Genomic DNA, 27,261 nt, shown 5'->3' with positions numbered 1-27,261 from the left:
TGGATGCGGATTCTCGCAACGTTGTTTGGGTGCTCCGTGCTCAATAGCACCGTGGGTTCTATGTGGGTTGCACAGCCTGCACGGCAGGACTTGGGGCAGGCAGTTTCCAGGCATACTGGCCGCCTCATCGTCCTTGGTTTAGCACTGCTAGTTGTCCTAGACATCGGGTGGATGCTCCCCAAACAATCTGCATCTCGCTGGCTGTTGCTATCAGGCCTTCATGGATAATGGTACTATTATTACTCTTACACATCCTCTATGCTTCTTTTTGCACACAGACATCTACTCCACACTGCAACATGGATCGGAGGGAGTACATCTATAATATTTTCTTTAAAAATGCAGCGTTGCATATGTGGCTAGGACAGGATCAAGGACACTGCAACACTAGATACGCAGCAACATTAGAAGTAGATCATGTCAGTTTCCTTCTGGAGATCTTTCTTTAGAATCTATGTTCTTCAAACTGCAGTCTAATAAATAAATTGGATATAAATGCAGGTACATGGGTGAAGTGCCCTGGCTCAATGAGTCAAAGAACTCCAGATTCTCCAGTTTTTTGGACTTATGATTGTCCAGTTAGGAAATTTGTCCACATTCTCTCTTTCTTATAGAGAGAGCTGCTGCATTATAATTACTTGGTTTGATTTGTGATCCAAATTTAACGGTTTAAAATAAAAATCCAGGCGAACATGAAGCAAGTAGTCAGAAAGATTATTCACAATATCATTTACTACAGTTCACTGATCCACTGAGTTTGACAAAAAAAAAACCACTAAACAAGATCTACATTCAACTTCAAGATGATGGTTTGAGGGAGGAGAATTTTCTCCTTTGCGGGATGGAACTAATTGTTCCTTGGCTCTCCAGCACCTTACAGACCAAAAGGTTCCATTTGATCTCTTCTTTTCTGCTCAGCTGTTTCATTTTCTCCTTAAAATGCCTACAACGTGTAAATCAACATAAAAATAAAGTGAACTTAACATAAATGCTGAAGGAGTGGCATGGTCTGAATATTGCGGTAAACTTGCGTTAAATATGGTGGGCGAGTGAGGAACAACTGGAAATAAGGCAATTAGAAATTTGTGCGTATGTTTGTTCAGCATCTGTTTCACCGCCTTCGTTTTGTGTTTTAATTGCTACTCTCTCGGTTCCTAAATATAAGAAGTCTAGTTTTGTCCTAAGTCAAACTTCTTCAAGTTTGACCAATTTTATAGAAAGATCTACCAACATCTAGAACTCCAAGTTAGTTTTACTAAATCTATCGTTAACTTTTTTCATAGCATACTCATTTGATATTGTAGATCTTAGTAGATTTTCCTATAAGCTTGGTCAACTTGAAGAAGTTTGACTTAGGACAAAACTAGACTTCTTATATTTAGGAACCGAAGGGATATTTGGCAACAGTTAAGCCATATCTGGCTGTATGTACCATAGCTTTTAATTTCTGGCGAAAGCTAGGAGAACCTTCCTTCTAGACAAAAGTGGACTAATAAGATACTCTGACAGCAACACCTGCTGCATTAATCTAGCTAGTGTTTGGTTGTTAGAACATGGTGTAATGTAATGTAATGAAACCGTTCTAGATTTGAGAACAATCTTGTGTTTGGTTCTTAGAATATAGAAAAGTGGAATAAAACCATATGGTTCCTCAAATTGGAATACTCTCCCAATATGCTGAACCATATGGTAACTCAAAAAAGTAGGAATCATTTTGTTCAAAGTGAAACAGTGGTTTGAGGTGTTTGGTTCCTAGAATATAGAAAACTATAACTGTTCCATCCCATTCCACCTTGCTCTGCAACCAAACACTATGCAAATGCTTATTTGTGTGTCTGAAATGGACCTGACCAACAAAGAGATAGCCTCACCTGCATAGAGGAACCCTGCATTTGTCTGGTGTGGAACACATGCAAGAATGCAGCTCAAGAAGTTGCCACATGCGCTTGCAGTTGGTGCAGCCACCAGGCACTCGCATTTTGCATGCCGAGAAGTGCCGCACAAGAAACTCAATACCCTTGCAGGCAGGAAACTTACAAGCAGCTTGAGTACCCTTGAGATTTTGATCCCGAGGGCCAATCGTGCGACATCCGTCTAGACATATATGAACAAGAGCTTCCATAGCTTCATGTAATTGAAGATAAACCTTCTTGTCCTCCATCCTTTTAGCTCTTTCTTGCCTTCTCTGCGTCAATTCAGTTTTCAAAGTTATGATCACAGACCATAACAAATATGGAAACGTGCAACTTTTTTTTCACAGCCTCAGCTCAGGTACATGTATTCTCTGTGTGTGCCTTGTGTGCAAGATCAGACAATGAGTGAGATGTAGTGAGGTGGAGTAGGTAATGATAAAGCTATATTAGGATGATCTGTTGTGAGATCTGTTGTAGAGAACTCACAGTATCCACTTCAACAAGAAACTCAAGAAGCTCCTGCTCCAGGCTTGGGTTGACCTGTCTCATTACTTTCCACCCTTCTGACAGAGAGATAGTTCTGAAATCTTCAGTGATCATACGGGTACAGATGACGGAGAGCCTTGGCGCGTCACACAGTCTAGCCAGTTGTAGCATGTCTACCACGTTTTCAGGAGCAAGAAAAAATCTCTCAAGTTGGTTGATGCAGACAACCTTTAAAGATGGTACCGAGAAAACATGGGACAGTACAAGCACATGAAGAGCATACTTTTTCATCTCCTCCTGTTCAAAACTTCACCAGAGAAACAGCATAAATGACATGGTTTTATCAAGCACGGTTTTTCGCCAAAGATGATCATATTCCAAATGTGAAGAAACACAAACATTTAAATATGAATACAGTCTAGATTTATTTAAGTTTCAGTCATTGAGAAGTGAGAAATGATTGAGCAGACAAATGATCTAATGTACAACATCTGCAAATGGAACACAACTACATGATAGATATTGCAGCATGACATCCTTCTACAAAAGTATAAACATTTCTCAATAAAGAAAAATAAGCAAGTGCAAAATGTTTGATCTGGCGCTACACGTTTCATGTATAATTGATTGCAAAACGTTTTTCCTTAACATGGAAAATAAATAATCAAGGAATTCAATCTTTTGAAGAACAATGATGTAAAGTCCCTACAAATTAAATCCTGTGGTCATACCTTGAAGAGTAAAGAAATCTGATGAAGATATGAACTGCTTCTGATGGTACACCAGAAATCAGGATATGTCGTAAACCATGTTGTACTCTAGCATCTTCCAACATAGTTCTTAGGACAGGAGATCTGATACCCTGTACATGATGATATAAAGATCTTACATGAGACCAAAACCTACCTATGTTTTAGGAACGCCGGGCCGTTATAGGAAAATAATTAAAAATCTGTACTTACAAGAATGCAAGAATGTGACAATATATCGCTTCCATCATCTGCTGAGACACGGACATCGGCTTGATACCCTTCTAAGAATAACTTGTTCCATGAGTCCTGGATCTCTTCAGGGACAGAAATACAAGCTTTTGTATTTCTACAAGTTCTTGATACACCAAAATTAGTTCCCGGTAATGGAGGTGGATCAGGAACACTACTGCGCCGAGACTGAGAATACCGCCTATAATCTGGCACTTCAGTGCCTGCCAAGCTATTGCACTCATAAATATCAAATGTGTTGTCGATCACATTGCTGTTGAACAAGAATTGTGAAGAACCTGACTCAAGGGATGCCATCAACCATGTGCCCCCTGCTCTGACTCTGGATGCAAATAACAGGCAAAAAGAAAGCTCAAAACACAAGATTTGTACTCTAAAGATTACACATTTCTCATATGGCAGTGCAAGTAGTACTTTGTTTAAGGCTCAAGCCTGAAGATGATGTTGTAATAAATAGATAGAACAAGAAACCGAAGATATAAAGCAAGGCAAGTGATTCATTATTGATTACTTGGCATTTTCGCCCATCTTAAGCAAACAATCAATGGGCGTATTTCTCATTTACTTTGTTTCCATAAATAAGATTGTGCGAACCAATTTTAGACGGAAAAATAAGCATGTCCCAGCTGCTAAAAATAGCTATAATGATGAGCTGAAAAATATATACACATAATCATATTCATGTTTTCGTTCCCAAAATCCGAGGGTAGTTCTGAGAATTTCCTTTCCAATAGAAACATCTCATGAGTCCCAGAAAAGAAGAAACAAAGAAGATTGTTTCCGAATTCTGAGGGCAGTTCATGAATCATAAGAACTCCAGTCCGCGGCAACAAGAAAACAAGAACAGCTAGAAGGATCTCAAATTTGAGCTGATGAAATGATTATAAACACACAGAAAAGAGCTGATCGAATACAATTCAGCTCCATACACACGAGATATATCTCCTCCTATGATCCATCCTTTCCACCATCATAGAGAGAAAATTAAGTGGCGAAACAGAACTTTAATTCGAACAAAACCACATCTGCGCTCACCTGGAATCTGTCTCGCGTCCAAGGTCTCTGCAATAGCGAGGACGGGGAAGAAACTGAAGCAGCAGCACTACACGGTCCTCCCTTCAGCCTCCGCTCTTGAAAGCTTTTAAAGCCTTTGCCTTGTGGGTGACCTTTCTCCTTGTCCACACGCCCACAAAGGCAGGGAGGGGTCGTGTGTTTTGCAACTGACGCCAGTTCCCCACAGAAAATGGGGTCCCCCGTAACATTGCCGTGACTCGAAAATTCGAGAGATACCAGTTGGCCGCCAAAGTAGGACAGAGACGAAGCTGACTCTGTGCAGACACCAGCAAAGACAGCCGCCCAGCAAGCCGTTCCACGACAAAGGGCACCCACTTTTCTCACTGCAAGGTGGTCCCAACGTAGCATAGGTGTGTGGACGTTACATCGAAGCAGAACTAGAAGAGCCTGGACGGTGGGCTTACCACTGCAATTTGCTCGTGTGGTGGTGGCCCAGTGAGGCCCCGGGATATGGAGCCTAGTTGTTCAAGTTGGGAGATCGTGAGGACTGAAGTTGGCCTACTTGGCTTGGGTCTCTCTCTCCACCGCGGATGAACCAACAGCTACCAATGAGAAAACCGCCCTTGGATCTGCAGCAACAGGAGTCAGTCAAAACAATACATTATCAGCAACCCAAGACAAATAGGTGCAGTTTTTTGGGTCTTCTGGAGATCCCAGATCTCCGTTTCTTTTTTGTTTCTTCCGTAGTTCCGTGCAGAAGGGGACCTCTCCGCTTGTCTCTTGTCCCAGAATCGAGGCTTCCTCTGTGGCGAGTTGAACTTACATGCAGCACAGGCGCGGTGCCTAGTGCCTACAGGCCTGCCGCAGTTCATGTTCAGCGATACCTTCTCGCTGTATTTACATATCTTCATCTTTTATACTGGCCAGGAAGACAGGCAAATAAGCATCTTAGCATAGATAAACTCTTCGTCCACTTTGTATAAATTGATGATTGCTAGAACTGCGTAATCAGAATCAACACCCTGGATATTGGAATGAGAAGATTAGGAACGAATCCACATGGAATAAGTGTCAGACAGATAGGATATTAAGAAACATGAAAGAAGACATATGGCGTATCCAACAAGCTTTCTGGATTCTTTTTCCTCGGTAAACTACTTTGACAGTTCAATTTCAGTCCAAACATCAGGTATACAATAATAATTTGTTCCAATTCAATAATTATTTATCTGTGATGGCTTTCCACATTACTATCCTGATGTTTGATATGCTTTCGTTGACATCAGAATCTGCTATACCAGGTTGCAAAGGTAACTGTATACAATAACCCAGAGATCAGTTTGGTCACACATAAACATGCTACTACAAACTTTTATATGCAGTTCTCTACCATCCTGGAGGTGTATTTTTCTTCTAGGTATAATAAAAACCACACATGATATGAAGTATAGAAACACTCACCAGTATTTAATAAACTTGGCCTGTAAGGTTATGACGTGAACCTAAACATCATAAATATGGAGCGAAACAGCACAAATGAAAAAGCATAAGTATATAACTGACCTGCTCGTATTCTCCAAAGTCAGTTTATCACTGAATAACTTTGCAAATCCAATATTTCATTGCTATCAACGTATGCACCAGTCCTTACCTAATCAAGTAATCATCCAAAGCTGATGTAAATAATGAGTGACATAAGTTGTGCAGAATAATTACACGATAAACATGATTCGGTAAATGGATATACGAGGAAGTCTAATACTGCAAACTGATCGATATCCTCTGTCCTCTGCTTAATCCCTCCACTACGTGTATACTTCACTTCTTTTATCATTTCCATCACAATATTCTGTAGAAACTTGGTATGTTCCATCCTTAGTTTGAGTTTCCTTTTTAGTCCTTCCTATCATTGATCAATAATCATGGCAAAAATAGGCATTAACACAGCATGGTGTTTCTTCAGAAAAGCCTGCCACTAATCTAAGAAATATAAACAGCATGACATAAATAGGATGTGTCATTTGAATAAATGAAAGTAACCATTATCTATCCCCATTATTCAAAATCTATACATCAAAATAACCACCTGCACTTCCATCAGCTGGTTCTTTCATTTGTTATTTAAATATCAGAAGAGGACAACATTCACATAATTGTTCTTTCAATTTGTCTTTAACGTGGACGGTAGCATATTTGGAAACAGACTTAGAAATACAGGCAACAAGAATTCTATGAAATGTATCAGGATAAAACCTGAAAAAAGGGAACAGCCTGAAGATGTCAGCCCTGTGCGGGTCAGCTGGCTCCTCTCCCTTCTCGAGAGTTTTTTTCCCATTGGCTAGCTTAAGAAGTAATCTGGACGAAATTCTAACATCTAGCCAGAGCAATCAATAGTGCTGCAAGGGTTGAAAAGAACTCGTCCTTCCTGTGACTGAAATTAATAGTTCAGTCAGCCCTAAGAACAAGTAAAGTTTACTAGTTTACTTCAATAACTCAAACTATTCTGAAGAATCAGGGAGATCAACATGTTGTTTAACACCTGCTCACTGAAGCAACATCAATGCAGGACGAATACCATGAAGATTTGCCCAAACATTTTGCTTCGTGGATGTGTTATGCGACTCTTCTAGATTCACTTCGGATTTGGTTTTGGCAAGACCTACAGGCACAGGAGAGTTCACATGGTCTTTAATCAAGGCTTCTCTCTCTTGCTCATTGCCACAGTCAAACTCAGGTATTCTAGCTGCACTAGTGCTTGCAAACCGACCAATGGATCCCAATGGTAAAATTATTTTGGACCTTGCTAACCTAGAACAACGGTTAAACCAAGTAAGAGCTGATGTTTAGCTAAAATTCCCGATCCAACCCCTTTGATTGTACGATATGAAGCTGACATCTCAGATTGAACATCATCTGAAATACCATTATCCAACAGTCCTTTGCATCCAAGAGTGTGAAGATTGATGATAACATTTTGGTTCTTTTGGCAGCTCAATCTCCCTAGGATACAGTTTCATCCTAGGATGATCGGTTCTGAACCCGCTCCCCTTAGGTAGAGAATGATTGACTAACTGCCAAAAAAAAGAGAGACTATTTCAGATGATGTCAGGCATCACATCAATGTCTCTCCTACAGTTTTCGGTCAAAAAAATTATGCCCACCAGCTATAATAGTATCACGCCAACTGACAACATAGGGTATCATGATATACAAAATTTTGTGGAGCATAGCAACGCTCCTTAAACCAAAACTAGACCCTCAGGAATGTGAGTATTTTTACTGCAGTTTTCAGATAAAAGGTACTGGCAGCAACACTCTGCCTGTCTGCCAGTTATATTTTAATAAAGTGACTCTGAACTGCTTCGATTCTCCATACAAGGGCATCCTCAACGGGAAGTACCGGTACTTAACTTTCTTCTCTTTCCTACTCTTTTTTCTCTCTCTTCAATTAATCATTTATCAAAATAAAATTTTCAGTTTGGATCCACATGGCATACTCATTTCTTCATTAAACTATCTTCTCATATTCTTGGTCCTTGTGCCAAGGTTGTTACTTCTGCAGCATACCACCTCTTCACTTTTTTATTCCACCTCGGCCAAAAAGTAAGAAAGAAACTCTAAGCACCTGCTTGGTACCCCTTATTGGAGATGCACTAAGGGGCATCTTCAACAAGAAGCCGGTACTAATTTTCATCTCATTCCTTCTCTCTCTTTTTTCTCTTTTTTTATTTTCTTCTTTCTCCTGGTGGGTCCACGTGTCATGCTCTATTCATTCTTGGTACCCGTGCACAAGCTGTTATTTCTGCAAGTAACTCGTACTATCTTTTTGCAGCTCTCTCTCCTGCACATAAAACTAGTACCTCCTTAGCACCTCCTATTGGAGATGCCCTAACTGGACAGACATAAGACACGTCATGCTAAGGTTCCATGTATAAATGACAAGGGCTGCAGCTTATAGCTGCATAGTGTGACGCAATCATTTCTACAATACGAATTCGAACAAATATTACAACCCGTGGGGTCCTAGTTAATGAACGGTCATTCGAAACGCCTTCAGTTTGGATCATCTAGCATCCCCTACGACAAATCTACTGATCATCAACTACACAGCCGTACCAGCACCAGCACTCGCGCATTTCCGCTCGCAATTTGTACAACACACGACTACAGTACAACACGCCCAATCCCAAATCACAAATGCGGAAGCAACGGATGTCACCCTACCTTGGTCGGCGGGTGGCGGCGGAGCAGAAGAGCTCGCCGCGGCGGCGCGCGCAGGCGCGAAGCGGCTTGACGAACAAGGAGAAGGGGAAGGCCGTGAGGTACTGGATTTTTTTCGCGCCCCTAGGGTTGGAAATGAGAAGTCAGAAGAAGCGGTGGTGGACATTGGACAAGGACGACGGAGTAGAAGCCGGAGAGAGGCCAAGAGCGGGGGTCGCAATGGAACCGACGAACTGAAGCTGAAGCGAGACCTGGGTTTTGCGGCGCTGGAGTGGGGATTTGTTCGAATCGAACCCCAGCCGTGGGACGGAACTCTGTGGACGGCCCAGCATAATGGGCCTCATGATATACTGGGCCAATATCAAACGATCCGTAGACACGATGCAATAAGAGTACTACCTCCATCTCCATCCTCCTCTCAAAAAAAAAAAACCTCCATCTCCATCCCCCCCCTCTCTCTCTCAAAGAAAAAACACCTCCATCTCCATCCCAGTTGAATGTCGTTCTAAAAAAACTCTAATATCAAGAGCAGTTAAGATGCTAGGTAGTGGAAGGTAATTCCATCACTAGTGATTGTTCGAAGAAGGCACCAGCATTTGTTAGTAATCATATTGTCACATACCCACCACGAATTCAAATACGGAAAAGTCGAACTAGTAGATTCAAACACACAAGAAAGGAAACAATTTACGTTAGAAATCTGGTCACGTTCTGCGTTCGTTGGGATTAATCACGCTAGTGATACATATAAGAAGCCGTATAATAACTTAACTGAAAAATATGGTTTAAGGATAAACATATCAGCATATCCTAGCTGCTGTAGAAGAGGACCAAGAACAACAAGGTGCATACTTGTTCCAGTACTTCACACTCTATATCTGCTTAACTCGGGATCTTTTACAATGTATGTACGTAACTCAAACATTTGAATGCGAATATGTGTGGTATCCTCCAGCCCGATCTGTACCCAACGCTCTTCAGAGAAATCGACGCGTTCGCCGTGACAAGTACACAAGAGAAGCCGGCACACGGCCCGTGTCATTTCCTGTAAACACACAGGATAACAAGATAAAACTTCCAGTCATCAAATGTATTATTGACATTTCCTGAATGCTTTCAGTGTTTTCAAAGTTCAGTATGTACTGAACCCTTCTTTTTTTTCAGTCTAAAATGCTTAAGACGCCGAGATACAGACCAGATCTTCAGCGACTCCTTCCAGGTCCCTTGCTTGGCGCAGTGGGCGTAGACCTTGTCGAGCCGGATGATGATCTCCGAGAATGTCGGCCTAGCCATGGTGTGTGTGTCCCAGCATTCCTCGATCAGCCTGCAAGACCACCCAAGGAAGAAGGAGAAGAAGAAATGTTTGCTTTCTGGTTTTGAGCTTGTGAAACATAGTACTGAACTGAAGTGATGCACAGAGAGTGTCATGGAGCTTACGCTTTGAAGTCTGCAGGATAACCCTTGAGCTTGTTCTTCAGCGATGGCCGCATCCCGTCGTATCGAGGCTGCATGTGGCTCGATTCCTCCGACGCCTTCCCGTTAGCATGAGGTAATCCTTCAACCATCTGATTTCATAACATGTACACCACAGAGATTCAGTTGATAGGGACGATTTATCAAGTCTGAAACCCATGTACTCCGTAACATTCTTTGCTGTTGCTGTATGCACACTGCACATGTTAACTGCATGCGGAGCAGGGAGGTATTGACCTCGAAAAGGATGAACCCGAAGGCGTACGCGTCGACGCTTGAATCGAATAGTTCGTTCCTGTGGAGCTCAGGAGCGGTGTAGTAACCTAATTTACAGGAGAGTGTAAATTCGTCAGGAGAAGTATTATCTGAGCATTTCTAAATTGTGTTTTCTCTGAAAGTGGGCTTACTGAAGGTGTCGACAAGGGCCTCGTGGTTCGCCAATTTCACCTTGTCAGGAGCGATCTTCAACAATCTCGTCAGGCCGAATCCCCCGACCTTCATTTGGCCTCCATTATCCAGGAAGATATTTCTGGCACCTTACCAAGATTCAAATAGTAAAGTACGGCACAACCGCAACCAAATTTTGCAGTGTGAATGCTAGTGTTTATTGTTGCTAGAAAATGTAGAAAGAAAATAGAAAAAGTTATAGTTGCTTCATTTCCTCATCTTACTTTGGCTTCAAGTCGCAGTGGATAATGGGGTCTGGTTTGCACTGATGTAGATAAGTCATGCCCCTGAACATCCATAGGCGGCGGCAGCGGCAAAAAGAAATCATTGTCAAATAGAAGACAATACGGCAAAACTTTGAATTGTTGATTAATCTTCTGTTGGAATCACAAGTTAGATATACCTGGCAATGTCAAGGGCATATCTTAGCACCTTCTGAGCATGTAACCTTCCTTTCCTCTGAATATAGCTCGCCAAATCAGCCTGTGTTCGAGAATAGCTACATGACTTAGCCCATCCAAAGATAAAATTAGCTTAGTCATATTTGTTGTTTAACAGCATGACTTATTACATTAGCATGGTATTCAGAAACAATCATCATAGGTATGTTCTGTGTGACGGCTCCGACGAACTGCACGACATTCGGGTGCCGGACCTTCTCGAACACCGTCAGCTCGTGCCTGAAAGAGTTTCTGCAGCAAATAAAAGAAACATGATTTTTTATTTGTCAGAGATCAACTCGTTGGTCACTTTGGAATGAAGAATTGAGCATCGAGATGTGCATCTCACATGGCTTCTTGATCGCAGTAGCTTTCTCTGTCGAGTATTTTTACGGAAACCTTGGTGCCGTTCCACTTGGCAACTTGGTACGTGCCCTGCTCGAAGTGTACTAGCGTCAGATTTCCGTTCTTGGACCAACGTTGCTGAACCAACAAAAATTGGGAATCAAAATGCTCACCGTGAGAACTTCGTCCCCTTTCCGGAACTGGAGCTCGCCGGGGTTCAACTCGTACTCCGGTATCTCCCCGGGCGTCGATACCATCATCGGCGTCCTCCGGTTCCTCTGCACCAGAGGATCAAAGACCAGCAGATGAGCCAAACAGATAAAAGGGACAGCTGATGTAAACAGAAAGAAATATGCATACCGGGATCTTTGCACCGTGAGATTTGAGAAGATTGTAGATCTCCGTGTGGCCGTAGCACTTGGAATCAGCCACAGCCTATGTATCACCAGGGCAAAGAAACGAAATCAATCAACGACAGAGACCATCATCATCATCATCATCTGACGGCAGCAGAAAGGGAGAACTTAATCAGTCATGAGTGATCACCGTGCTGCCCCAGCGGTCGCGGGCGTCGATGTTGGCCTGGAAGTCGAGGAGCACTCTCACGACGTCGCGGTGGCCCTCGCAGGCGGCGATGTGGAGCGCGGTGCGGCCGTCGAGGTTGATGCTGTTGACGTCGACGCCGCCGTGGAGCAGCTGCTCGACGCCCCGGGCGTCGCCCTGGCACGCCAGGAAGAGCAGCTGCATGGTGGCGTCCAGGTTGTCCGGCACGGCCAGGTCCGCCGGCAGCTGCTGGTTGTCCGCGCGGACGGGGCTCTGGCTCCGCCCGCGGCGCCGGTTCGGGTCCATGGACGACTGCCGCCCGAACAGGAACCGGGACGCGGCCGCGGCGCGGCCCGTGCGCGGGGACGACTCCAGCGTGGAAGACGATGCCTGACGCCGCAGCTCCCCGCCGCCGTGCTGCCGCCGGGCCGAGGAGCCCGCCGACACCTGCCGCTGCAGCGCCACCCTCATCCCGCTCTCCATTTGAGGTTGATCGAGCGAACGGAGCTGGATAGAGATATCGCTGCGCCTGCGCCGGCCTTTTGATCAGGGGCGCTCCACCCGGGTCGGTCGGTCGATCTCGGCGGCGGCGGCGGCGGATCGGGGTCCCCGAGCCACGCACGGGAGGGTGCGCCGGAGAGCCCCGCGGATCGATCGAGGTCGAGAGCTTGGTTAATTTCGAGGTGGGCTTTGTTGGATGGGTGGAATGAGGAGAGAAGAGATGGGAGATTGGGGAGAGGATAGGAGAAGATGGGAGGGAAGAATGGGATGGATGGAAGGCCTGGTTTCCCGGAGATGAAGGAAGTTAAAGTTAGTTATGTTTATGGTAGCGCGGGAGGACGGATGTACGTAGGCCTTTTGGCGCGTGTTTTTAAAATGCCGTTGGGAGTGGTGACCGCCGCAGTCGGGAAACGGTCGCCCGAACCCAGTACGAAAGCGAAAGACACCTTTGGCTCGCCGGAGGATCACGTGGCTGGCTGTTGCCAGCTTGGATTCGTGACAGAATTTAAGCCAGATGGATATTTGGGTTTGTCATAGTCTCATCTGAGTTTTTTTATTTTCTTTGTGAAGTACTCCAATCTACATGGGTAAACAAACATAGTTGAGTTTTTTTTTCCATTGTCATATACTCATCATTTTTTTTGGAATTGTGTCCCACTCTACAAATCCATGTAGTAGACAACCATGATATTTAAACCGGAATTCAAATTCAACCAAATTAAGAATTAGATTTCATATCATTTCTACGGTTTTACGAAACGAAACGAAAGGAGTGATGCCAAACGAGCTTTGAAATGACACAAAAACATCGCTGCAAACTGATACTTCCATTTCTCTTTCTAAACGTGCCAAACCGAGACGTACGGCTGGAGATATTTTAGCTCGCACTGTACGTCGACGTGGAAAGCAAACGGTATAATGCAGTACACTTTACATCATGGCGTCGCCCGCCGTTGCTTGGCACCGATCGATCCCCGCGTCGGCACGTACGCATCGGTTCTGAACCCTCGCGTGGTCGCGTTTCACTGCAGAATCAGACATCGGTGGCCCTAGCTAGCTAGCTGGCACGATCGGAACCCATCTCCCATCCCATATCCCGTTCACAGCAACTATTGAGCGCTAATGACCCGTCTTAATCCCTGACCAAGTCTACGGATGGAGTGATGCTGTGATGGGAACCAAAGCGCGTCCCTCTTAACCCCAGACGCGCGCATCCTGTACCTTGGACAGCTCAAAGGTCAAAGGTACTTCTCGTCTCGTGCTCATCAGTCCATGGGGAACCTTTGTCTCCGTGTACGAGCATGGATGGAACGTCAGTAACGTCGCCACGACGTACAGTTACGTTCTCCGATCCAGTTCCCCGGAACCAGCTGAGGCAACTGCGAAATGCAACAAAGTAAGAGAAAATTTATATGGTTGTTTCTACCTTTCACTCTCGCAGGTTTGCTTGTAGTTAACTGTCCTTTACGCGGCAGCAAAGGCAATAAAATCTTTCCTGTTGTTTATATGGGTACCGTGTGCAACAGCATGGAGTACGTGCTACAGCAGTACAGCAGTAGCTAGCATTTTCTTTCCTGTTGTTTCGACTATTAGTAGATCGTCACAGGAGCAGGAAGGGAGACCAAAGAAAAGCCGTGATCTTTGGTGGCAAATGGCCAAGTGCATATCTCAATGCCGCCGGCACGGAACATGGTTGTTTGAGATGTACTTGATGCAATTTCACCAAAAAGAAAAAAAAACTGGTGTCTGGAGATGAACAAACATTTCTGATACGGAAGGTAGGAACTGGGAAATGTTTGTAGAAACTGGTCCTGAAAATTTGACTGCTGGAGAGCTCGAGATCTTCGTTGAAACTGGCAGTAAAACCGTAAAAGCACCACATTGCCGAGATTATACATGCAAAAACGTTATCTTGTTATCATCTGAGGCTCAGCATGGCACAACTCGAAAGTGTACAAAATGATCAGGCACTCTTGTCAGTATTTTTATTTCCTATCAAGTACTGCTTTTTAGTGACTCTTTAGCATTCCGATATTTTCAGCACGGCCAGATTTTCTGAAAGAAAAGAGCAACAGAAAGAGGTAGCTCAAATTTCAGCATGTTCCAACACCTTAAGAAATGAATTCAGGCGCGTCTGGCGAGGTACAGAGAGAAATAGGCAAAAGAAACGTTGAGCTCAGTATCTCACTGCCGAATCCACTGCAAGCAGATATTCAGACGCCAATCCAAAAGTAAAGACCATATTGTTCCATTTTCTATCTCTTGCATGAAACTATTTACATCGAGCATAAGTAAGAAAACAAAAATCAACACAGCCGGTCTGATCATCCTCTCGGACCAGCTACTGATCATCGCGTTGGTAAGCTATTGCCTCACCAACTAGCTAATACGCGAGCCCCTCCTTGGACGGATTTCTCCTTTTGCTCCTCAGCCTACGGGATATTAGCAATCGTTTCCGGTTGTTGTTTTCCTCCCAAGGACAGGTTCTTACGCGTTACTCACCCGTTCGCCACTGGAAACACGGGGTTATCACCAAGCCATTTTCGTAGTGGCAAGGACTCGAAACTGTGCTGAGGAAAGCCCTCTCGACCTCTTATGATGCATTTCTTGTGAGCAAAGCACATGACAGTACGGCTGGCTAACGAGCATGCCCGGTTTGGTTCGTTAAGAGCTCGACTCGTTAGGCTCGATAATATTAACAAACTCTGAAACATGTTCGGCTCGGTTCTTTTAGTGCTCGCGAGCGTTCGTTGGGTGCTCGTTAGACTCATTGACGGTGAAAAAAGAGCAGTTTGTTTTACTCGGTTAGATAACTACCCATGAGAGCTCGTCAAGTTCGTTAACAATGTAAAAAAAACAGAGTATTGGTAGCAAAAAGGGCTAAACATGACAGAATTCGTGATTACAATAGAGTAAATTTCACATAATTTTTACTAATTTGTCTGAAAATCACACATTTTGAGTTTAATTTTCTCAAGTGGCCCAAACATATGGTTAAACTTGTTTGACCGGTTTCCTTACCATGTGGGCCCCCCGTCAGGTACCAGCCCATTAGCCTGTCATGCCCGCATATAGGTACTTGGTAGCAGCAACCCGGGCGACCCTGCGTCCGAACTCGGGAGTACCCTTCGGTCTCCGTAGATTTGTCACCCGGAACGTGTTAAATGTCTTTTAGAGAGGTAAATTTCGAATTCCTTCCAAGACCAAACAGAAGACATAGGACATACAGACAACCTGCCCACCTGCTGGTGGAATCTGCCATCCACGCTAGTCTTTGTTTGAACTGCACAATAAAAGTCAACCAGTCTGTTTTAGGTGGGGTTTATAGACAGAAGCAAACAATACAACGCCATTCAAGAGTTTTTTTTCTTGGAAGCGCATTACACCTTTTTGAACAATTGGAAACTCTTTTCTACGGGCAGAGCCGGGAAAAATCATGTGCTGCATGCGAATAATGGCAGAGGTCATGTGCTGCATGCGAATCCAAAGACCAACTTAGGTATGTGCTGATACGTGACATCTTAAACCATATATTACCAATAAAATATATCATATATCAATTTAAATGATACCATATACCAATACCATATACCATTGACCGATACCATATACCAACCAAAATATCATTCACATACCATACACCATTGACGCATAACAAAATATAATAATAAAGTGTGACAGCACACCACCATGTGACAGCTTCTACCGGCACCGCTACATAACTGTGCTGATATAATCGCCGCTTTGTTAGAACAATCTACTCCCTCTTGGTTTAACTTCACAACCCACTACGCCTGCCTCGTAATTAGGCTTGACGCATTGCGGCGACTACTTGATCACTGCAAAGAGAGTCCGACAGAAGAAAGAGATGCATCACGTGCAGTGCACACAGGGACGATGTAGGGCCGGAACCTCCCGCAGCAGATGAACCAATGAGAGAAGTAGAAGGCCACCACGAACCCCACGACGAACCCAACCGCTGCACCGACGCTGGACGAATCGTCGATCCTGTTCCGGCTGGTCGGTCGCTTCCCGCACTCCCGGTCCAGCGGCGCTCCCCAGAGCCCCAGGTTGCCCGTGAAGTTGGCGCACGGATAGAGCTGTAGAGAGCCCGGGATCGGACCCGACAACGAGTTGCCCGCGACGCTGAATGAACGCAGCCATGAAATCTTGATCAGCTGCCCCGGAATCCGGCCGTCCAACTGATTATGCTGAAGGTAGAGCTCCCTCAGGTAGCTCATTTCTCCGATGCCGGCGGGGATTCCACCTGAGAAGCTGTTGTTCGACAGGTCCAGAACATTCAAGAAGGGGGGCATCCGGTCTTTGATCTGTTCTGGGAGAGGCCCAGAAAGATCGTTGCCTGACAGGTCCAGAGAGTTCATGGAACTGCAATGCTCAAGGCCTCGAGGGAAGGGACCTTGGAGACCAAGATTACCTAGAGACAAACCGAAAACCGTGTCCCCATATTTGCATACCACGCCGGCGAATCGGCATATGCGACCGGGAGGTCCGGGAGTGTCGGCGTCAGTAAAATTCCACGAGGATTCGAGCCTGCCGTTAGGATCAATCAACGATCGTTTGAGCTCCTTCAAGCATCGGAAGTCAGGAAAATCGTCAAGTACAGTGGCATGACCCAAGTAGGATGCCGAGCTGCTCAAGAGCAGCAGCCAGACGGTCAGCTCCGTGAAGCCATGCATCGTACAATTAACCCGGAATATGATTATATGAAGCCTGACAGCCTGCTTGAACGCTTGAAGTATGACCTGCTCATCGAAACACGCACGAGGATACTCTGTCATATCAATTGTAGTACTGTATGAAAAATACTGCTGTCTACCATGAACCTTTGAGAAGAAACAGTGGCCAAAGAAGTGGCCCATAAAAGAGAAGACAATGGCAAAAAAAAAAAGTTCGGCTCCTGAACTTACGAATTACTCCGTATGCAGCGGCGGGATCCTCGCAAAAACGAATTGCAGCAGGAAGTGGAGCCGGCCCCAATAGAAATACTACATGAACGCGTACCCCTTCGCATCCAGAGGCAGAAACTTGAACATGCTTTCTGGTTGATGACGCAGTACGGCGCGTGGCCGATGGACCGACGACCCTGCATCAAAGAGCCTCCGGAGTCCAAGGTCTCCGTAGACTTGTCCCTGGAACGTGTGGAAGCCGGCGCTCACTAGCTGGATCTGCAAACGTGAATCACGGCTTCCGTATCAGCTTAATCCGTTGTGTAGTGAAGAAGGTGAACATGGCGGAGCTACGTACAGAAGAGAGGTCAAGGTTTCTATAGTTCTACCAAACTAAATGAAAGGAGTGATGCCAAACGAGCTCTGAAATGACACAAAAACATCACTGCAAACTGATACTTTCATTACTCTTTCTAAACGTGCCAAACCTAGACGTACGGCTGGAGATATTGTTTAGCTCGCACTAATCCTGTACGTCGACATAGAAAGCAAACGGTACATTTTACATCATGGCGTCGCCCGCCGTTGCTTGGCATCCATCGATCCCCGCGTCGGCACACATCGGTTCTGAACCCTAATCATACTGTATATCGGTAATCGGTGGCCTGCCACGATCGGTTTCGGAACCCATCTCCCATCCCATCCCGTTCGCCTGCAACTAGTGATCTCTGCTAATGACACGTCTGACCAAGTCCACGGATGGAGTGATGGGAACCAAAGCGCGTCCGTCTTAATCCCAGCTGACGCGCATACTGTACCTTGGACAGCTCAAAGGTACCTCTCGTCTCGTGCTCATCAGTCTATGGGGAACCTTTGTCTTCTTATACGTGCATGCATCAGTAACGTCGTCACGAGGTACTCCGGTCCGATCCAGTTGCAGAAGCAATTGCGAAAACGGAGTATACTTTCAGCTAGTAGTTTGCTTGTAGTTAGCTGTCCTTTACGCGGCAGCAATGAAGGCAATAAAACCTTGCTTGATTATGTAATAAAGGTTTGCCTGTCCTTGATTTCTGGTGGGTATACCGTGTGCAACAGCATGGAGTAAGTGCTACACTGCTACAGCAGTAGCTAGCATTTTCTTTTCTGTTTTTGAACTAGTAGTAGATCGTGACGGACAGATCGAGCATGACCTTTGATGGCAGATGGCCAAGCGCGTATATCTCGGTGCCGCCGACGGGAACATGAAATGGCCGTTAGAGCTTAGAGGGTCCGAAACGGGAGCTATCGAAGTTATCTGCAAATTTCATCGAGGTTATCCTACGACCACTGATCTACTTCGGAATCTGGCCCCTGAATTGGTTGTGCCGAGGGTCGACGACGTTCAGGATGTCATGCTTGAGATATACTCCCTCCGTGTGTTAGATGATATTTTGTCAACTTTTTTTCTATTGTGAGGCCCAATATGCCAAAAAAATTAAAGGAATAAATTAATACATGGATGTTGTATTTTTGCCGTCACCAAGCCAATGCCAGGTGCATGTATATTAGTGCCACAAAGGCTTGCACGTGCATGGGCTGACTCAACCAAGCCCACTTTGCAAAGCACAAGCATCCGCGTGCACGCATGGCCGTGTGGCCCTGATCTTTATCTGCCAATTGAGCCTTGCTAAATACCGTGCTTATCCAAGTAACAAACGTGAACTGAGCCTAACTAGGTGGTGTGGTTCCTTATGGTGGAACCAACCCACCTGATTTGGCATGGGTGTTCACATTTTCTGGATTTAATCCAGTATTTAACCGGCGCTTTACTTTCAGTGGTAGGTGACGTACCCGTCAACAGCAAGGTGTCTGTGGTGACTTCGTCAATCTCTCAAGATCCGCCGACCCGACTCAGTCTCTCGAAGTGCTCATAAGGGGTAGGGTGTGCGTGTGTGCGTTCATAGAGTCAGTGTTCACGCATGTTTGTGAGCGTCTGCGTTCGTGCGGCTGATAAGCATGCGATGGGATAAGAAAGCACGCAGCAGCAGCGACACAATATCTGGTCGATTGCCAACGACCTGAGGCAGCGCTACCAGAATTATTTGGTTCAATTGTTTGTGTTTGTACTGTGTTTCTCAAAAAAAAATCCAAGTAACAAACAACCGCGTGCGGCTGATAAGCATGCGATGGGACAAGAAAGCCCGCAGCAGCAGCGGCACAATATCTGGTCGATTGCCAACGACCTGAGGCGGCGCTACCAGAATCATTTGGTTCAGTTGTTTGCCCTAGCTCCTGCCTATATAAGGAACAGACGACCATCACGCACGGGAGGAGGAGAAAAAGAGAGATAGCGGCCACGCCATGTAGAATACCAGAGAAGAAGCTAGCAGAGCCACGGCGGCACCATATCTCTTCTACCTCTCTACCATCTATACTTGCAGGCTCTCGATCCCCTCGATCAAGTTCATACGTGAAGAATGGTAAGATATTATAGATCAGGTCAAATCATGGTTTTACTTGACGGAAGAGAAAAGCAATAGCATACATGGCTGCTTCTCTAGATCATCCAAGATGGGTGCTAGAGTCAGCTATGCATTTATACGACCACATCGTGACATCCTCATCAACGTCGGCTGTGCGAAGCATATGAAAAAGAACACACCAAGTGTTAAAACTATCTCAATACTTATGACCATGGCGCGACCGCTTCATCATTCGGCCATGCGAAATTTATGAAAAGAGTATAGCATGTAAAGCTGTTAATCTAGATCATCCAAAAACGGGTGCTAGATTGAACCGGCTACATGCTAATACGACCATGGCCCAATTGCCTCGTCATGTTGGCCATGGATAATCTTGTTCCTCCCGGAGGGCATGATTTATGACCGGATCAAAGGCATGCTTCATCAAGCGCCTAAGCTACAAAATAATCGATCACATCTAGTACCGACGAGGCTGGATGAGATCATGACCTGCCAAGGCCAGGTCACGAATATATCGACATGTCATAAATTCATAGGATTGGACACTCCGTTGCTGGGCACCGACGAGACAAAAGCAACATACACATGTCCGGACTCGATGAAGTCAAGGTGGATACACGACTGGGCACCGACGAGGCAAAAGTCATCCCCTTCATCGACGACAAATCCTATTGGCAATACCAACATGCCGATATATACACGTGACCGGGTATCGGCAAAACAAAGCTGGACACCCGCACCATATTTATAAAATCATATGCATCTGGACAAGCAACCCAAAATTCAACGACAACCATCAATGCAGCTTAATCGGAGGTATTCTGCAGGCTTGATCCTACAGATGTAATTAACCGGCCGCTTGCAAACGCGCCGGGAATCAGCGGACCACACGCAATCTTCTGGTCAGATACTCCTTAAGCATAGTCGCAGAAGGCAAACTCTTGCGGGACCATGTACCATGTACTTTGTATTCAATACAATGATCAATAAAGATACAGGTTCCCGTATATACTGTGTGTGTTTGTCATCTATTTGTTTTGTTTTCGTCAAACACCGTGCACTAAAACCACGACAAGTATTTAGAAACGAAGGGAATATATGATCCCATTTCACACACGAAAGAAACTTTTTTTCGAGATGAACAAACATTTCTGATACGGAAGGTAGGAACTGATCCTGGAAACCCGACTGGCGACTGGTACAGAGCTCAATATCTGTGGGAAATTGGCAGGTAAAGCTCCACGTTGCCGAGAACGTTATCTGATGCTCAGGGTGGCGCAACTCGAAAGTACTGGAGTACGGAGTACTTTTTAGTTGCTTTTGCGTATTCCGATATTTTTGGCACGGCAAGATTTTCTGAAAGAAAAGAGCTCAGTACCTAACTGCCGAATGACCGAATCCACTGTAAGCAGATATTCAGACACCAATCCAAAAGTTCAGACCATATTGTTCCCCCCGCATGAAACTATTTACATCATGCATAATAAGCAAGGAAAGAAAAACCTCTAGAAGACTGAACGGTGAAGAGCAATACAGTTCATTATGTTCCTTTGGGGATGTGGAAACGATTCAGGGTACATAAATTATCAGGCCCGGTATGTGACGCCTTACACACCATTCTAGTACAAGAGTTGAAACTTACATTACAAACAAAAAAACAGAACTAGGAGTATATGCATATATAGTTACATATCAGTGCTCATTTGGCATCCGAAGACAGACAGAGTTTCAGATCATATGCGGAAGCGTGTGCACGGAGCTTCTCAGCAGAGAAGACGAACCAGTGCGGGAAGTAGAAGGCCACCACAAACACTACCACAAATCCAACAGCCGCCCCGATGCTGGACTGGTCGTTGATTCTCCTCCGGGCCGGGCACTCATCCAATGGTACACCACAAAGCCCGTGGTTACCAGCAAAGTTTGAAGACAGAATTCAAGCCAGATGGATATTTGGGTTTGTCATATTCTCATCTGTGAGTTTTTTTTCTTTGTGCAGTACTCCAATCTACATGGGTAAACAAACATAGTTGAGTTTTTTTTTATTGTCATATACTCATCATTTTTTTTGGAATTGTGTCTCACTCTACAAATCCATATAGTAGACAAACATCATATTTAAACCGGAATTCAAATTCAATCAGATGAAATCCTATCGAAAATTGGATTTCATTTCATTTCTACGGTTCTACCAATCGAAATGAAAGGAGTAATGCCAAACGAGCTCTGAAATGACACAAAAATATCACTGCAAACTGATACTTCCATTTCTCTTTCTAAACGTGCCAAACCTAGACGTACGGCTGGAGATATTGTTTAGCTCGCACTAATCCTGTACGTCGACATAGAAAGCAAACGGTATAATGCAGTGAAGTTTACATCATGGCGTCGCCCGCCGTTGCTTGGCATCGAGTAGTTTGCTTGTAGTTAGCTGTCCTTTACATCATAACGGAGTATACTTTCAGCTAGTAGTTTGCTTGTATAATGCAGTACACTTTACATCATAACGGAGTATACTTTCAGCTAGTAGTTTGCTTGTAGTTAGCTGTCCTTTACGCGGCAGCAAAGGCAATAAAACCTTGCTTGATTATGTAATAAAGGTTTGCCTGTCCTTCATTTCTGGTGGGTACCGTACGTGTGCAACAGCATGGAGTACGTGCTACAGCAGTAGCTAGCATTTTCTTTTCTGTTGTTTCCACTAGTAGTAGATCGTGACGGACAGATCGAGCATGCATGACCTTTGATGGCAGATGGCCAAGCGCGTCTATCTCGGTGCCACCGACGGGAACATGGTAGCTTTCTTACTGCTAGAGGGCATTGTTTCTGATAGAAAGATCTTTTAGTTGCTTTTCAGTATTCCGATATTTTGGCACGGCAAAATTTTCTGAAAGAAAAGAGCAACACACACAGGTAGTTCAAATTTCATATCCTCTGTCGCCAAAATGTTGTTCATTTTGGTCATTGATGTGCTGAACTGGGTGTTATTGAAGGCAGAGTCCTTTGGTCTTTTCGAGCGCCTGGCCGCGCGAGGTCTTCTCAATGTGCGTCCTTCTTTACGGACAATGCGGTGATCTTCATGCAACCGACTGAGAGAGAACTGCGGGCAACTGTGCTGGTGCTTGAGGACTTTGGTGTGGTCTCCGAGCTACATGTAAATTTTCAGAAGACTTGAGCGCATTTAATCCGTTGCTCGGATGAGCACGACCTCCTTGTGGGTGGCACGCTTGGTTGTGAGGTGGGGCCTTTCCCATGTACCTACTTGGACTTACCCCTCGGGCTTCGGAAGCCAACGACAACTCAACTTTCATCTATGGTGGACAAGGTGGCGAATAAGTTCCAGACATGGTCCGCCCCTATGCTTACTCTTGGGGGATGGCTCACCCTTGTTAGATCGACCCTCTTAGCTATGCCGGTCTATGCCATGATGTTTCTCGACCTTCCTATGAAGACCATTGCGGGCATAGAGAAGATCTGCCGTGGGTTCTTGTGGAAAGGCAGAAAAGACGTCCGTGGAGGACACTGCTTAGTGGCATGGAAAGATGTTTGCTGCCTTCGCGAGATTGTTGGTTTAGGCATCCCCAATCTGAAGCTGCTCAATCTTGCACTCAGAACACGATGGGGGTGGCTATGTCGTGCGGACCCGACGCGCCCATGGGCTGAATTCAACATCCAAATCCCGGAACACGCCAGAGCACTTTGTGAGGCGGCGATTGAGGTGGCCAGGGGGAACGGTGAAGCCCTACATTTTTGGTATGATCCTTGGCTATCGGAGGGGAGTTCGCTTGCGGATTTGGCGCCTACGCTGGTATCGGAGATCTCAGGTAGGGCATTCAGGCTTTCTGTGGCCGAGGCTTTGCATGCCAATGGTTGGCTTCGGGCCATCCACCTGGAGCTCTCCTTTCAGGCGCTTGTGGATCTTCTGGTGGTTCATGACCGCGTGGCTGAGGTGATTCTTTCAGACGATGATGATCGTTTCCGTTGGAAATGGAGCGACAATGGGGCCCACACGGCCTCGTCTGCGTACGCGGCTTTCTTCCGGGGTCGTGTGCTTGCTACGGGGGCTACTGAGGTCTGGTTCTCCAAGGCGCCAACTAAGTGCAAGACCTTCATGTGGTTGGTTCTAAAAAATAGATGTTGGACGGCGGATAGGCTTTCGAAGCGGGGTTTGCCCCACCCGGCACGCTGCCCTTTGTGTGATCAAAGCGATAAGACCATTGACCATCTTCTTCTTGGTTGCGTCGTGGCTCGGGAAGTGTGGTCGACCTCGCTACGGGGCTGGAACAGGCTTTGCTGGCTCCCTACTCCGCAAGCCTCTCTTGCCGAATGGTGGACGAGCCTTGTGGTGCAAGGCAAGAAAGAGAAGAGGAACCTCAACACTAGCATTACTCTCATCTGCTGGTGCCTCTGGAAGCACAGGAACTCGGTGGTGTTCGATGCAGCGTCTCCGAGTGCTTGAAAAATACAACAAATGTCAATAGTGAAGGAAGGGTTTGGTCGAGCGTGGGTCTTTTTCATAATGCAGATTTTTCGCTTTCTTGTCTAGTGGATTCCTTGTGGAATGTAACAGAGTAGTCGCTTTACTGATGCCTACGAGCATGTAACCGCGTCGCGGAATCCTTCTTCAATATATGATACACCTGCTTGGGTGTATTCTAGAAAAAAAAAACACCTTAAGAAATGAATCCAGAGACGTCTGACGAGGTAGCATATCAGGTAGGTAGCCCAGAGCTGAAAGATGTAATAGGCAAAAGAAAATTGAGCTCAGTATCTAACTGCCGAATGACCGAATCCACTGTAAGTAGATATTCAGACACCAATCCAAAAGTTCAGACCATATTGTTCCCCCCGCATGAAACTATTTACATCATGCATAATAAGCAAGGAAAGAAAAACCAGCAATACAGTTCATTATGTTCCAGAAGCAGGAGCTCTACAAGACTGAACGGTGAAGAGCAATACTGTTCATTATGTTCCTTTGGGGATGTGGAAACGATTCAGGGTACATAAATTATCACGCCCGGTATGTGACGCCTTACACACCATTCTAGTACTCCATGGGAAGCTTACATTACAAACAAAAAACCAGAACTAGGTATATATGCATACATAGTTACATATCAGGTGCAAGCTAGCTAGTACTCCATGGGAAGGAACTGAAACTGCAGTTGGAAGTGCTCATGTGCGGAAGACGTGTGCACGGAGCCTCTCGGAGAAGACGAACCAGTGCGAGAAGTAGAAGGCCACAACAAACCCTACCACTCTTCAACTGGTATGGTGTGCGACGCGCTGCCGCCCGGCGCGGAAGCAGCATCCGGCTATAGCGGGCAATCGGGGCCGCCGGCCATCTTCCAAGCAGCAGCGACCAGCGAGCGATCTGACTTTTGAGGGCCCCATCGTGGTCTCAAAGGTAATTCAGGAAAATCCAAAGTCCTGGATGGCGGACAAACCGTAACGTAAGATAACACGAGGGTCCATTCTACAAAAGTTCCTGTCCCACACGATCAATGTTACAAGAGATCTCATGGTACAACGTCAATCTCGATCGTTCGGTGCGTTCCCCTCGCAAGGCCGCAAGCACGGAAAGAGCACAGGCACAGCCTCCGTCAAGAGCCTACAAATAAATCGGTCTACCCTGTTCCCTCGGAAGGAAAAGAATCGATCTCGATCTGCTCTGTTTGATGGCACACGGCAATGCGGCAGAGAGACCCGACCCAGCGTCAAGAGCCACTGGTCTCCGTAGAACTTTCAACGGCACGCGTGGAGCTATTCTGCTGCTTCCGTGCTTCGTTCGGAAGACCAATGCGTTTCCGTCAGCTAGACGTTCTATGCCGTGACTCTCCTTTGGGAATGTCCAAACGAACCAGGGTACATAGATTATCACGCCCGGTGATGCGCCACACCATTCTAAACGGGTTGAAATATGCATTACAAGAAAATCACCGGAACTTGATACATTTGCATGCGCAATTGCATGTCAGGTGACAGAAACTGCAGTTGGGAGTGCTCATTTGGCCTCCACAGAAGCTGATGACAGAGTTTCAGAACAAGTGGGTCATATACGGAAGACGTGGGCACGGAGCCTCTCGGAGAAAACGAACCAGTGCGGGAAGTAGAAGGCCAGCACGAACCCTGCCACGAACCCAACCGCCGCTCCGATACGGGACGCATCGTTGATTCTGTGCAGCCTCAGCCGAATCCGGATGGGCCAGATGCGTATCCGCAGCCGGAACCTCTTCTTGCACTTCCTGTCCAGCGGCGCCCCACAGAGCCCCGGGTTGCCCGTGAAGTTGGCGGCCGGATAGCGCTGCAAAGTGTCCGGGATACGACCTGACAGCGAGTTGTCCGCGACGCTGAACGAGACTAGCCGTGAAAGGTTGCCCAGCTGCGCCGGAATCTGGCCGGCGAACTGGTTGCGCTGGAGGGCCAGCACGTTGAGGTACGTCATGTTCTAGATGCTCGCGGGGATTCCGCCCGAGAAACTGTTGTTCGACAGGTCCAGAGAGGACAAGTTGGGGATCTGCTGGGAGATGTTCTCCGGGAGAGGCCCTGAGAATCTGTTGCCTGATAGGTCCAGAGCAGTCAAGAAGCTGCAATGCTGGAGGCCTCCAGGGAATGGGCCTTCCAGTCCTAGGTTGCCGAGATGCAAACCAAGAACCCTGTTCTCGTCAGGGTTCCAGCATCCCACGCCACTGAAACTGCATACGTAGCCACTGGTGCCATTGTCAAATTGCCATGAGTTGAGTATGCCGCTGGGATCAATCAATGATTGTTTCACAGTCTTCAAGCACTGTATATCAAGGTCAGAACCAGAACACAATAATGAGCTTCTCAAGAGCAGCAACCAGAGGAACTTGGTATCATCCGCCATCCCAAATTCACAGACGTGAAGTGGAACAAACAGTTGTACTCAGCCAAAACTTGTAACTTCCCAGTGGAACAAACAGTTGCTCAGCCAAAACTTGCAGTTTCCCAGTTCCAGCTGTCAAAAATGATCAAAGCTTGTGTAAGAATACTTTGACGATACTTGAAAGTGAAAAAACAATTTGCTCAGGCAAGAAAATACACAAAGCACAGTCGCAAAAAAAAAATTACACAAAGCAGCCTCCACAAAGGAAAATACAAAGTCATGTGTACTTGCTTTGTTGATTTCATGCAACAAACTAAGACAAGATGAGGTTGTTTCAGAAAACTCACCAGCCAAAACAGAAGCCACCGCCTGCAATAGTTGAACGAGCAGAGCTCTTAAAAGGGAGAACCCTCCACTAGCTTGGAGACTAGCAATCAGTCGCCCTAGAATACAAGACTGACTGCCTGACCATCCCATTCTGAGCAAGTAAATTAAACAGACGGCAAAGACCCACCCCACCAAGAGACAAGAGGGGTAGAACTTTCTGCACTGATGCCATCACATCATCATTTTATGAGGATAGTGAAACTAAGCCAAGTGTAGAGACAGTGCTTCTCTTAGTCCTAACTAGTAGACACTTGGATTAATTTAAGATAAAACCATG

At 45.8% G+C, this 27,261-nt stretch overlaps 4 protein-coding genes and 1 pseudogene across 6 annotated transcripts; 1 reads left to right on the top strand and 4 right to left on the bottom strand.

The window, feature by feature from the left end:
* Positions 1-684: 684 nt before the first annotated feature.
* Positions 685-6,067, bottom strand: LOC100836537 (BTB/POZ and TAZ domain-containing protein 3). Of its 2 annotated transcripts, XM_003564775.4 has the most exons (9): positions 5,978-6,067; positions 4,879-5,436; positions 4,436-4,797; positions 3,679-3,722; positions 3,362-3,603; positions 3,131-3,261; positions 2,400-2,706; positions 1,872-2,185; positions 685-943 (listed from the first exon to the last, which is right to left on the bottom strand). In XM_003564775.4, exons 4-9 carry the CDS (start codon positions 3,695-3,697, stop codon positions 799-801), a joined length of 1,158 nt encoding a protein of 385 aa, XP_003564823.1. In that variant the 5' UTR covers positions 3,698-3,722; positions 4,436-4,797; positions 4,879-5,436; positions 5,978-6,067; the 3' UTR covers positions 685-798. The 2 variants fall into 2 exon arrangements, with proteins under 2 accessions (XP_003564823.1, XP_010232680.1); XM_010234378.3 differs by having other exon boundaries at positions 3,362-3,722.
* A 3,254-nt stretch (positions 6,068-9,321) lies between these two features.
* LOC100836233 (integrin-linked protein kinase 1) lies at positions 9,322-12,731 on the bottom strand. The gene is made up of 12 exons (XM_014898212.2): positions 11,887-12,731; positions 11,701-11,775; positions 11,514-11,618; positions 11,345-11,430; positions 11,127-11,247; positions 10,959-11,038; positions 10,780-10,842; positions 10,516-10,637; positions 10,346-10,431; positions 10,073-10,200; positions 9,831-9,959; positions 9,322-9,680 (listed from the first exon to the last, which is right to left on the bottom strand). Exons 1-12 carry the CDS (start codon positions 12,364-12,366, stop codon positions 9,674-9,676), a joined length of 1,482 nt encoding a protein of 493 aa, XP_014753698.1. The 5' UTR covers positions 12,367-12,731; the 3' UTR covers positions 9,322-9,673.
* Positions 12,732-15,957: 3,226 nt separating this feature from the next.
* LOC104582917 (probable inactive receptor kinase At1g27190) lies at positions 15,958-17,866 on the bottom strand. Of its 2 annotated transcripts, none has more exons than XM_024458438.1 (3): positions 17,851-17,866; positions 17,313-17,570; positions 15,958-17,147 (listed from the first exon to the last, which is right to left on the bottom strand). In XM_024458438.1, the coding sequence occupies exon 3, from the start codon at positions 17,079-17,081 to the stop codon at positions 16,221-16,223; it is 861 nt and encodes a 286-aa protein (XP_024314206.1). In that variant the 5' UTR covers positions 17,082-17,147; positions 17,313-17,570; positions 17,851-17,866; the 3' UTR covers positions 15,958-16,220. The 2 variants fall into 2 exon arrangements, with proteins under 2 accessions (XP_024314206.1, XP_010232678.1); XM_010234376.3 differs by lacking the exon at positions 17,851-17,866 and adding an exon at positions 17,650-17,763.
* A 3,618-nt stretch (positions 17,867-21,484) lies between these two features.
* Positions 21,485-24,377, top strand: LOC112271026. Its single transcript, XM_024459914.1, has 2 exons — positions 21,485-22,660; positions 22,741-24,377. Exon 2 carries the CDS (start codon positions 23,061-23,063, stop codon positions 24,204-24,206), a length of 1,146 nt encoding a protein of 381 aa, XP_024315682.1. The 5' UTR covers positions 21,485-22,660; positions 22,741-23,060; the 3' UTR covers positions 24,207-24,377.
* Positions 24,378-25,598: 1,221 nt separating this feature from the next.
* LOC100835925 lies at positions 25,599-27,137 on the bottom strand (annotated as a pseudogene).
* Between the last annotated feature and the right edge of the window lie 124 nt (positions 27,138-27,261).

This window comes from Brachypodium distachyon, chromosome 2 (genome assembly GCF_000005505.3).
Source record: "Brachypodium distachyon strain Bd21 chromosome 2, Brachypodium_distachyon_v3.0, whole genome shotgun sequence".
Lineage (NCBI taxonomy): Eukaryota > Viridiplantae > Streptophyta > Magnoliopsida > Poales > Poaceae > Brachypodium > Brachypodium distachyon.
Note: the sequence above shows the minus strand (reverse complement) of the source record. Positions and strands in the feature narration are given on the sequence as shown.